This window comes from Syngnathus scovelli, chromosome 6, assembly GCF_024217435.2.
Source record: "Syngnathus scovelli strain Florida chromosome 6, RoL_Ssco_1.2, whole genome shotgun sequence".
Lineage (NCBI taxonomy): Eukaryota > Metazoa > Chordata > Actinopteri > Syngnathiformes > Syngnathidae > Syngnathus > Syngnathus scovelli.
The window spans coordinates 17,341,071-17,353,538 of NC_090852.1; the positions used below are offsets into that span (position 1 = coordinate 17,341,071).

Below are 12,468 nucleotides of genomic sequence, written 5' to 3' on the forward strand. Positions count from 1 at the left end.
CTGCTTTGAGCTCCCGCCCTCGTTCTCCGACACCAGCCCGCCCCCACAACGCCAACCACTCCCCTTTCCAGTCTGGTCATTGTAAATAATGAATCATTTCCCAACTGTCTGTCACCTTCTGACACATGCTGAGATTTTTTTCTCCATTTGAGGGGGGATTTTCATAAATGTAATAAGCATTGGGTGAACGAGTATGTTATTATTAAACATTTAAATCGGAAGAAAAAAATGATAGTGTTAGCTAGCGCAACAAAATCAAGTTTTTATTTTAGTTTCAAGATACAATAAATGAAAGATGAAAAGTAGTCCGATTTTTTTGCATCGTTTTTGGAATCGAACACTTGTTTGGTGGAATTTTGTGAAGTTGTCAAAGTCTAAAGACTTTGATTGAAGTCGACAAACTGCCTTTGATATTAATTCATGGTTTGTTTGCCTTCATTCAACCCTAAATTAAAGCGTGACTGGGTTGAACTATAAAAAGAATGTGCATATGGTCTCTCTTTATTGTGGATTTTGGTCTGTAATGTATCCCCCCAAGGATTTCTTGTTCTTTGAAATGCTTCCTGACTTGTGATGGTTTGTTTTCAATCGCTTGTATTGCCGGCACAAGTCGTTCTTGTTTCTGTGTTGTTGGAGTGAAACCGGGAATTAACATTCTCTGCAGTGCGGAACATTCTGCAGATTCTTCACATTGTCCGCTGCTTGGGTGATACCTTTAGATTTAAAAATAACAGAAATCAAACGCTTGACACTTTTCCAACTCTTCTTCCTCCTGCTCTCCTTTTTAACGTCAGAAAAGGAACACTGTGCTCCCTCATCTTGTTTACCGAAAAGGACTCGTTTGACGCTCGTTTTGCGGCGCTGTGGCGAGCAGCAGGTGCGGGCCGGCCTCTGACCCCGACTCTTTTCTACAAGGGGGGGGGGGGATTGTATAACGCCGTATTAAGGGAATAACTTTGTAAACATTTGATGCTCAAGAGTCTTGTAAAAGTTTCGGCACACACCCTACTGTGTAAATAAATATGTAGCGTGTCATTATGCAGTATTTACTGTAGTACTTGTGTGTTTCTTTAAGGGGCGTGGCCTCATGGCTTTTGCACTGGCGGAGCTATAATTTTTTTTCCAAGAAAACCCCAAAAAGTCTTCAAAAATGCTGATGAAGATTAATTCTATGGTTCCTACAGGATGGAAAAAATGTGGACAAATAATTAAAAGTCAAACAAATATTTAGCCTGGTGAGGTGAGGGGGGAGGCAGTGCCCCTGCGGGCCTCCTTGTAGCTCCGCCAGTGCTCATGAGTTTTTTCATGAGATGGAGTCATCTTGGCCCACCTTGACTGATTAGTTAGCAAGGATCTGTTGTAGTATCTTAATTAAATCAAAAATAGATATAAATAAGACAAAATATTTTAAAAAATAATAATTGTAAATGTTGCAGGTTTGTTTGTCATTTTGTACAAATTATTATTCGCCGTCCACCAAATTAATTATGCTTGCTAGTCCATCCCTGTCAAATAAAAAATCCACTTATATGGTCATGAAAGGGAAGAACGTCACCTTATGTGACACGGGACGTCCCTCTCCTTTGGAGCGTCGGAAAAGCCACAGTGTCGTGGCCATGTCCAGTGTGGAAATAGGGCCCGGGTTGGCACGTCCATAAATAGCCGATTGTATCCTTGACACTGCAGCTTGTTTGGTGACACTAAAAGCGGGTAGACTTATATGGATTTAGGGCTGGCGCTCGTTGTTCCGCTTTTCTTCTGCTGTGACTATTTGGAATGTCCATCACGTGAAGAATCTACAAAGATGATTCTGCTGTAAAAAAAAAAAAAAAAATGCCAGCAAAGGAAAAGCTAATACAGCTTGCCTTGGCTGCCCTCTGTTGGTTACATTCCAAGAAATTTGAAAAAAAAAAAATGGAAGCTGCTTTAAACAGACTATTTTTAAATCAAAGCTCAGCTGACAACCAGAAGGCCCGAATGATAAAATCTACAAATTCCTGAAAAAAAAAGTCAATCCACCCTTGTCTTCAGTTCCATTCTGTTTGCTTCTTCAGTACATGAGAAGATGTGCCAACTCGTGGCTCACCATGAAATTCACTATGCCCTGAGCATCTGACAGTTCCTGAAGAACCCAACCCCACCCCCATTCCCTGTAGTGTGAGGCCAAAGTGAATTTGTCACATTTGGGAATCGCCGGCATTGCATTACACGGTGAAGCTGCACAGATGTTTTGTAAAGCCACATGAAATATTCATCTGGCGATTAGCTCGGCAGCTCACTCTCATTTCAAAGCGAGGAAGTGAGCAGGGTTCATTTCCTCCTCGCCATGTGACTAATTTTTCCCATATTTTTTATTTAATGTTTTTGTTACCATGCCAACTAGGGGGCGGAGCTAAATTTATGACATGGATTTTCATCATAATTGCAGTATTGACGATACAATTTCACTGTTGCAACCTTCAAAGAAAAATAATGTTCTAATTCACTTTGATTGGAGTTTAAAAATTGGAAAAATGTCGGCTTTTACAATCAGTGTAAAAAAGGGGCTTACTACATAATTTGCTGTGTGTGTATTTCCCGCTACCCTTTCACCAGGAGGCATTTGTTCAGCTTTATTGACCCTGTGGAGAAATTTGTCTTGGAGTAATAACCCAAGACCGTAAAGATACATACAAGAACACAAACTACTCCCAAGGGTGGGCTTACTTGGGGGGGCGCGGTTGCATTTGCAACTCTTGCTTAACCCTGATGCTTGTTTTTAGCTGATCCCCACAGGCTAGTTGTTGGTGGAAATAATTTATGTATGAATCATATTTTATTTTTCATATTTTATTACATTTTTGATCATTTAACTGCTCGTATGATGATTTCATTGTCGGCAAAATGATCATTATTATCCCAGTATTGCTATAAAACAACTCTAATGGAAGTGGCACAATTTCAAACAATTGACAAATTATTAATGCTTCTTCAAATATCTTAAAATATATTAAAAATGCAAAAATATTAGCCAAAAACAAACAGCAGATTAAAATTACCAACACATTGGAAAAAAAACTATAAAAAAAAGACAATGACAGATAACCTTGGGAAAAACGTAATATACACTAAAATATGATAATAAATAAATAAATATATATATTTTTAACAAATATTTAGAAAAATAAACCTAAATGTGACTTTATAGATTTGATATAATAGTACTATACATTTATGTATAAAATAAAAATATAAATATACATTATAAATATAAAAATTTTTAACAAATATTTAGAAAAATAAACCTAAATGTGACTTTATAGATTTGATATAATAGTACTATACATTTATGTATAAAATAAAAATATAAATATGCAATATATTTATATAAAATTGTAAAATAGACAAAAAATAATAATCAGGCACAAATATAAAAATGAATATAAATACAGATTTGCTATTATATAAAACATCCCTGAAGTCCACCATGAAGTCCAAATCAAGGCTGACAATTTTACATCCTGTTCCAAGGGCCTTGAGCAAACGGAATAAAGCGTTGCTATTGATAACGCCCCGCTACGCTACTCACAACAAACAAATGAGAAGCTTCTATTATTCATGACGCCTCGCGGCTCTATTTGAAACACACACGGTCATTGATTTTTTATTTTTTTTTCCCTTCCGTACCCGTGGGAACATGATTGTGTTATTTACATCACTGATGTTTTTTGTCGACACCCTTTTTTTTTTTCAAAGTGCTTACAAAAAATCCCAACGCAACACGTGGATTGTGTTTTGATTTGTTTCTCTGATCTCCTCCAGTGTGTCCCAGCCATTGCAAGCACGCGTGTACCGACAAGGGCGAGTGTTGCCACAGCCAGTGCTTGGGCAGCTGCACGGAAACCAACAGCGACACGGCGTGTTCCGCTTGCCTCCACTACTACCACGAGGGTCGCTGCGTACCCGACTGCCCGCCCGACACGTACAAGTTCGAGGGCTGGCGTTGCATCACCATGGACTTGTGCTCCCAAGTGCACCTACCCAGCGATGTTCACTTTGTCATCCACGAGGGTGAATGCATGCCTGATTGCCCCTCGGGTTTCAAACGCAACGAGAGCAACCGGTAAGGAAGTTTGAATCCAAAGGCCCAAAAAAAAATATTTTTGTTGTCAGGCTAAAAGAGCAAAATTAGCATTCAAGCTAATTTTGTGAATTTTATCACCAAAATCAACTCCAAATTTGAAGATTATTGAGCTACTCTCTATGTCGTTCCAAATTCTCCACTGAATTTCTTCTCCTTTTTTATTTTCTCACCAGGATGATGTGCAGCGCTTGTAACGGTTTATGCGATAAGAGCTGCCCCACCTCCGTCATCGACTCGGTAAACGCCGCTCAGTCTTTGAAGGACTGCACCGTCATCGCCGGCAATCTGGACATCAACATCCGCCACGGAAGTGAGTGACATGCCGTCGTCGAACATCTCAACCAAGGCCAAATTGTGTCTTCATCTGCTACGCTTTTTAGTTAAAAACAAAAATATCGTTTCAGTTGATCACTTTTATGCCATATTTTATTAGTGTAACTCATCTTTTATGATGAAACACATAACTGCCTAATCGGGGCAGAACTGCAGCAGAAGTCCTCCATTTGTTGTCCTAATATGGCTTTCATGTGTGTGTGTGTGTTTGTGTATCGGCGGTCCTCAGATAACATAGCGTCTGAGCTGGAGAGCTTCATGGGCCTGATCCAGACGGTGACGGGCTACGTGAGGATTCGTCACTCCCACACACTTGGATCGCTGTCCTTTCTCAAGAGTCTGCGTTACATCAACGGGGAGGAGCTCATGGACAAGTAGGGCCTCTGTGTGTGTGTGTGTGTGTGTGTGTGTGTGTGTGGGGACAGTGAAGGGGATAAAATGTTGCTGGCCAAGTATCAAAGAAGATACATCAAGTTGTTGTCGAGTGGGTCTTAGTGTGAATAAAGTTCAGTAAAGTTCAAGAGGTCATATCGGCAGCTATTGTTATTCAAATGTTACAGGGCATTTTTGGGTCCTAGAAAAATGGTGTTAACTTTACTGCCTGACAATTATTTCTTAATAATGAGTAAATTTAAAATATAAGCATGTCATTTAACGTACATTTTTATTATTTCTTCTGAATTTGCTGTTATTTTTAAATATGGGTGATTAAATTAGTGAAGAATTTTTTTATTTGGATGATTATCCGCACCTTATTGGTCGGGCCAGCAATACGTCCACACAGTGACTTGAAAATTTTCAGTCGCCTCGGCAATGGGTTATCATGACTCGCGTAAGATACGAGAATAAAAGCGTTGGGTTTTTTTTGGTTGGTGATCAACGGGGTCATGGGAAAGTACGTTGTCCTCTTCACGTCGACCCTCGCTGGGTCGAGTTTCACTCCATGGAAGGCTGTTGAGGATGGCAGGCATTCTCTTCATTCCGCGGCTCTTGTGCTGTAGTACATTCCAGGCGAAGTGAAGACATGGTCGTATCATGTCCATTCCCATGCAAACGTATCATTATAGTCCAATTTTATTTACTTGAAAAAGTCCCATTTAACTCATTCAGTGCCATTGACGGTTATAGACGTTGATAATGAATGAGTTAAATGTTACTTTACGTCTGTTATCAGGTTATATTCCTTCTCCGCCATCAACAACCAGCACCTCCACAGCTTGTGGGACTGGACCCAGCACAACCTGACCATCCGTGCCGGGCGCCTCTTCTTCCACCTGAACCCCAAACTCTGCACGTCCGAGATCCACACCATGTGGGACAAAACCGGCGTCAGCGAAAAACCGGAGGAGGGCGACTTCCGCAACAACGGCGAAAGAGCCAGCTGTGAGTTTGCGGGTATCCGCGGTAAGGAGATTCAACGTCTTATGGTCCTCTGTGAACGTTTCAGGTGAAAGTCACGTCCTGAAGATCTTATCCAACAGCACGTCCAGCGACACCATCCATCTGACGTGGGAACGCTACCAGCCGCGGGATTACAAAGGCCTTATCAGCTTCATGGTCTACTACAAGGAGGCGTAAGTGCTCCGAAAGACGGCTCATTATGCTATACGCGACACTGTCATTACGTATAAATAGCTCAACGTTGAGGCTTGATGAAGGGTTCTTCATACAAAAGCCTATTCTATGTTGGGACATCTGTTGACGCTTGCTTTGCATAATATGCCCATTTCCATGCCAACTGGCAACCAAAGAAAAAAAAAAGAAAACACCATCGCTTGATTTTTTGGTTCTAATTTCAGAATGGTTGCCACCATCTTTGCACCATCGCTGTTTATTTTCTTCTCGGCCGTGATTACCGCTCAGAATTTTTGCCGGGAAGTTTGGAATGTTTTTTTTTTTTCCCTCTTGCTTTGACAGTGACAGCAAATACACATTTGTAAATAATGAGCTAAAAAAAAAAAAATCTTGGTGTCTGCAGACGTACCCTAGAATTAGTTTTATTTTGGAAGCGACGAATGAGCAGATGTCATCCCAGGCCATGTTTTTTTTTTTTTTCTTTCCCTCGCCAGCCCTTCTCAGAACATCTCCGAGTTCGACGGTCAGGATGGTTGCGGCTCCAACAGCTGGCACACGGTGGACGTGGATCTTCCTCAGGATAATAATACCGACCCCAAAGTTGGAATTCACCACCTTAAACCTTGGACCCAGTACGCCATTTTCGTCAAGGCCATCACCCTTCGGGTGGAGGACAAACACATTCCCGGTGCGAAGAGTGACATCATATACATCCGTACACGGCCATCGCGTAAGTCCCGTTAGCATCACGTTGCTAATAGCAACGTTAGCACCGCAAAATGTTATTGAGGATTTTACTCCATGCAGTGCCGACCGTGCCCAAGGAACCTCGTGCCTACGCCAACTCCTCCACCAAGCTGCTGGTCAAGTGGTCGCCGCCTCTCTTTCCCAACGGCAACCTGACCTACTATCTGGTTCGCTGGCAGCAGCAGCCAGAAGACCGCGAGCTCTACCTGCACAACTATTGTTCCAAAGGTCAGCCTGGTTCAATTTTGAGAAAAGCTATGAAAAAAAATATTGTAAATAAAAAATAATATTAAAAAAAATATATTGTCATAAAAAATATTTTTAAAAATTATATTGTGTTGTGTTTTTAAACAACAAAGTTACTTTTGCATCCCTGGTCCGCTTTAACATTCTTTGTTCTTAACGGCCCTTCTTTTGGAAGGAGTGTACCGAAAAAAGCCACAAAAAGCAAAACTTGGCCAGAAAGAATCTTTTGATGTCCAACGTAAACTAGCGAAGCTTTTCAGACATATTTTCCCTGAAAGTTCCAGTGGAATTCCAAATTCTATGGCCTTAGGGACATTTTGATTTGAGGTTCGCTGTTTCAAGATTTACTAGGACTGTCTGGGGATTTGAAGTCCGTCTCAATATTCTGATCCAACTCGAAAAAGATTGAAAAAAAATGTCCCTTTTCCTCATCCAAACCAGAGCTGAAGATCCCAATCCGGATTCCGGCGATGGGATTTTCCGACATGGAGGAGATCACCAAACCCACCAAGTCGGACCTGTCGGGGTCCAAGGAGGGTTCTTCCTGCATTTGTCAGAAAACTCCTGAGGAGAAGGACCGGGAGAAAGATGACCGTGTCTTTTTTAAGCGCTTTGAGAACTTCCTTCACAATGCCATCTTTCTGCAGAGGTAACGGTTACAGTCTGCTGAGGGGGGCGGGGCTTATTTGAAGACAGTCTGAGCAGGTTCCAAAAGACCTCTCTAGCTTCCTTTTAGTTGCCATGACAACAGATGGTGCTACACAAACAAAAGTGGCGACAGAGCGGCGATTAAGCATTCTGAAGACGCTCGCTCGTCTGGCCGCTATCGTCGTCTTTGTTCTCCCGGCGACATCTGTGTTGTGTTAACTTCGCCGGTGGTGGCTGCGGATCTTTGCCGCCGTTTCAAAGACTTCCACTCTCTCTTCACCAAGATGTGGACACACAATGTAGGTGTCTCTGCAAATGGCTTCGATCCATCACAGCCTCGATGCACTTGTCGGTTAATCCGATGAGCACTCAGTAGGTAGCTTATAAATCCATAACGAAAGCCGTGCCGCCGCGCCGCCAAAGATCATTCATCCAAGTTTTTTTTTTTTCTTCTCTCCCCCGACGTTTATGTGGACTTGGATCAATGTGGCTTTCGAAGAAGGAATGATAAAACGTGGCTTCTCGTTGTAACTGAACTCATATCCTCCACCTCTGGATGGGTGTTTTTTTTTAAGCTAACGTGCTAACCACTGTATAGCATTTATCAAATGTCATTGACAAGAAGTTTAATGGAGCCTGATGGTTTTGTTAAACAACTTTAAAGGCGGATTTATCTAATCTGTATCCGAGTTCATTGTAATCATCTACAACCATCCATCTCTTCTTTCGGGTTAGCTTCGTGCGTCTGTCAGTTGGCCGCAAATCTTTTTTTCCTCCCAGTCGGGGCTAAGACGTTGCCAAGAAATGTACATCTGGATCGTAAAAGAATGAGGAAAGAGCCCCATCGTGACGTCTAGTGAACCCGACAACACAAAGTAGCAGACAAAGATGTTAGCGTAGCTAAGGCCCAGCGCTAATAACGTGCTCGGCGGAAGGTGCCGAAACGGCTTTCCTCCATGACGTAAAGGTTGCTCTTTTTTTAGCGGGTCGGGGTCACAACCGCGGCTGTAGTAAGTCACTTAGCTGTAAGGTCAGGTGGCAGTCAGCTGACGACTCGCTCGCTCACGATACCGCGACGCTATTAAAGGGGATCATCGTCCCTCTGCTCGGACTCCATTACATTTCAATGCTTCATTGGCGTGTTATATTTGTCGTGACGTTCTCCGGATTGTATCATACCAGTTATAACTGCCGGGGAGGAATGTTAGCGTGTGTATGAGAGTGTCGGCTCCCAGGCATCAATCGTCCTCTTGTCTCTTCAAAGTGTTGCACTTGACTCGCAGTCTTGTTACTATTTCCAATTTTAAATCTCCAGCGCGGTGGGTTAGTGGTTCGCACGTCTGGCTTGCATGTTGAACGTTTAAAGGGCCACCACTTGTTCTTTGGCTTTTCGGCATTTGCCGTTGCGCACATTTTTTCCAAACGGTCATAAATACTTGCTTGTTTTCTTTGAACAAGTCGTTTGAGCCAACTGGCTAGCGGTATTCACAGGTAACTGCTACCTCGGTGAAGTCAGCACCTGTCTGGTTTCCGTAATGACAGCCTCAAGCTAAAGCTGGACCATTATGGGAAAATATTACCCGTGATTATTTTGATTGATACTGTAGTCTTGATTCATACGCTCATTGATTTCAAAACTTTGTATTTATTCAACTACCAAAACCCAACTTTAAATTAGATTTAAAAGAACAGCTAGCTTAAATTAATAATGTATCATAATAATAGCAATGAAAATAACTACCTGTTGTAAAAAGAAGAAAGTCATGATTCAACTTTAATAATTTTTCATACATTAGGAAAACTATATGAATATTTTTATCTTGCCTCTCTGTACTTGTTACTACAATACTTGTGTGTATATATTTATTATTTGAAGGAATACCACTCCTTGAGTCGATGCTAACTTTCCCGTTAGCTTGGATTTTAGCTTAACTGCTAGCTTTAGCGCTGGCAATCTTTCCAAAATGTGACTTTTATTGAAATATACATTTTTGTTTGTGTTTTGTCTTAAAGTAAATTCCATCCTGGATGTCATTAAATATTTTAAGTAGGCTTGCGAAAGGCAGAATAACAATCGCCACATCAGTAATCGTTATTATTCGATTACAATTTTATTATGATTGTGAAAAGCCAAAATCACGATTTAATTTCAATCGTCGTCGTTAGCTCCAGCTTCTGGTATATTCCAGTCAGCTGTCCTTTCCATTCAGCCACTTTCAATCTGTCATTATGATTCGTGTTTTGTTCCCCCTCCGCTGTCGTACTACCAAATAATCTGTCTGCCTCGCTATGATCCGTCTGACCTCATCCGCCTGCATTGCTCCGCGGGGAGTAGTATGCAGCATCTGGACAAATGGCACACACGCACGCTAACACAAACAGAGTCATGCAAGCATGTCCAGTGGGATGTTTAAGCTATGTGTAAAACGCTCCAAAACAGGCAATTATGATTAGTTATAATTTGATTTTTCTGGCCTTGTCTCTTGTGGTCATTTTCTACAATAGAGTTGCAGGACCACCCTGGAAAAAGAAAATAAGATTAGAAGATAAAAATACAATTAAATATTTGATTTTATAAAAGTTTTGTATTTTCAAGAACATGTGTATTCCTATTTTAATATATATACCTTTTTTAATTATTCTCATATTAGAACTTTATTTTTGAAAATATGCTTTTTTTTTTAACCTCCTTTGCTACAAACTTTCTCGCTGAAAAATAATTCTCGTCTTCCAGACCTCAAGAGCGTCGTCGTCGGGATCTTTTTGGCCTGGCAAACGGCACCCTGTTACTCGACGGCGCCAGCGGGGGCAACGGCTCCAGCGTTAACAGCACGTACGGGATCCCTCACAGGATGGAGTTCCCCTTCTCCGAGGACAAGAGCACCTCGGAGAGCTTAGAGATCCCCAACTTGAGGCCCTTCACCGTCTACCATATCGACATCCACGCCTGCAATGAGGAAGTGGGCCACTGTAGCGTTGGCGCCTTCGTTTTCGCCAGGACCAAGCCCGCAGGTAAGAACTTATGAGAACGTCAGGATGCCTCAAGATGTCACATTCAGATGTAATCTTCATCCAGACAAAGCCGACGACATACCCGGGAAAGTGCTCTTTGAGATAAACGACAAGATGGAAGGTTGCGTGCTGTTGCATTGGCCCGAGCCCGTCATGCCCAACGGCCTCATCCTGATGTACGAGATCAAGTACCGTTTGGGAGCCGAGGTCAGTCCAAGTCACATCCTGGGTCACGGAGAAACAACCAATAATATTTCTAATCGTACTTGGCTTCATTTCAGCCCGAGAAGCACGAATGCGTATCTCGTGAGCAATACCGCAAGCACCAAGGCGCTCGCCTGAGCAACCTGGGCTCGGGGAACTACTCGGCCTACGTGCGAGCCACGTCTCTGGCGGGCAACGGCTCCTGGACGGAAAGCGTGTCCTTCTACGTGCCTCCACCCAAACGTAATATCACGCTAAAACAATAATCAGGACGGTTTAATCCATCCGTGCTGATCCCTCCTATCCTACCCTCGCAGGAGACAACGACGTGGCGCTCTATTTGATCGTCATCATTCCCATCCTTGTGGTTCTCTTCGTCGTCGGACTTACCACCATTCTTTTCTTTATAAACAAAAAGAGGCAAGTATTTTTCTTACCTTTTCACACAAAGATGATTATTTTTTCTTGCTGATGTTTGCTAGCTTACTTTTCACCTGACCGCTAATATTGCATCAACAGGAATAGCGACCGACTCGGGAACGGAGTCCTTTACGCATCGGTCAATCCGGAATACTTCAGTGCCGCAGAGAGTAAGGAGCATCTCAAAAACACGTAAGATCATCCTAAAGAGCGTTTCTGGTTCTGACCCCGCCGCCTGTGGTCTCGAAGTGTACGTCCCGGACGAGTGGGAAGTGGCAAGGGAGAAGATCACCATGCACCGGGAGCTGGGCCAGGGTTCCTTCGGCATGGTGTACGAGGGCCTCGCCAAAGGTGTGGTGAAAGACGAGCCCGAGACACGAGTGGCCATCAAGACGGTCAACGAGTCAGCCAGCATGAAGGAGCGGATTGAGTTTTTGAACGAGGCCTCCGTCATGAAGGAGTTCAACTGCCACCATGTGGTAAGCAGCCTGGAAAGAAATCGCTTGACGTAGGATCGAATGAATCATTGCGGCCAAACTATAAATAAAGGTGACATCAAAGTCTCAAGATGTTCGGCGGGTCACGATCATTCCAGTTTTTCCAGCTCGGAGCGAGGATCAACCTCCTGGTGATGCAACCCTTAATCGGCCGGCGTGATCCCTGCTTGCCTCGTCAGCTCCTCTAAAGACGTTTTTGTCAAGCAGTTTCCCTACGGAAAGATTCTCTTACAAAAAAAAAAAAAAAAAAAAACCCACAGGGAATCGGAACACTTTTGTGTGTGGATTACCATTTTTAAAGAGCGTGAAGGAGGCGTGTAATTAACATTCATCCCTAATTTGGCAACAGCCGTGATTGGATTGAGACAGGAAGTCAGGCTTCACTGGATCTTACCTCAAGTTAACCCTGATTTATCACCGTCTCCTCTACGGTATATCCGTTTCGACACTGAATCAAAATCAAATCCGAGCTGAGATTCGAACGCGGAACTTTTGACTGCGAGGCAGAAGCGCAAGCAATTCAAATGTAAATGAATCCTTGCAGGTGAGGCTTCTAGGCGTGGTCTCTCAAGGACAACCTACTTTAGTGATTATGGAACTGATGACCAGCGGAGATCTTAAGAGTCACCTGCGCTCTCTTCGTAAAGAGGTGATTTATTTTTT

At 42.7% G+C, this 12,468-nt stretch overlaps 1 protein-coding gene across 1 annotated transcript in view; it reads left to right on the forward strand.

The window, feature by feature from the left end:
• The window catches only part of LOC125971071 (insulin-like growth factor 1 receptor), a 49,092-nt gene that overhangs the window by 31,036 nt on the left and 5,588 nt on the right, over window positions 1–12,468 (forward strand). Inside the window, exons 3-17 of the mRNA XM_049723966.2 lie at window positions 3,802–4,102; window positions 4,297–4,433; window positions 4,686–4,830; window positions 5,631–5,839; window positions 5,904–6,030; window positions 6,526–6,761; window positions 6,839–7,006; window positions 7,466–7,673; window positions 10,407–10,684; window positions 10,749–10,891; window positions 10,966–11,131; window positions 11,206–11,308; window positions 11,408–11,478; window positions 11,558–11,787; window positions 12,350–12,454. Of these exons, the coding sequence (XP_049579923.1) occupies window positions 3,802–4,102; window positions 4,297–4,433; window positions 4,686–4,830; window positions 5,631–5,839; window positions 5,904–6,030; window positions 6,526–6,761; window positions 6,839–7,006; window positions 7,466–7,673; window positions 10,407–10,684; window positions 10,749–10,891; window positions 10,966–11,131; window positions 11,206–11,308; window positions 11,408–11,478; window positions 11,558–11,787; window positions 12,350–12,454 (2,627 nt within the window). The remainder of the gene's footprint in view (window positions 1–3,801; window positions 4,103–4,296; window positions 4,434–4,685; window positions 4,831–5,630; window positions 5,840–5,903; window positions 6,031–6,525; window positions 6,762–6,838; window positions 7,007–7,465; window positions 7,674–10,406; window positions 10,685–10,748; window positions 10,892–10,965; window positions 11,132–11,205; window positions 11,309–11,407; window positions 11,479–11,557; window positions 11,788–12,349; window positions 12,455–12,468) is intronic.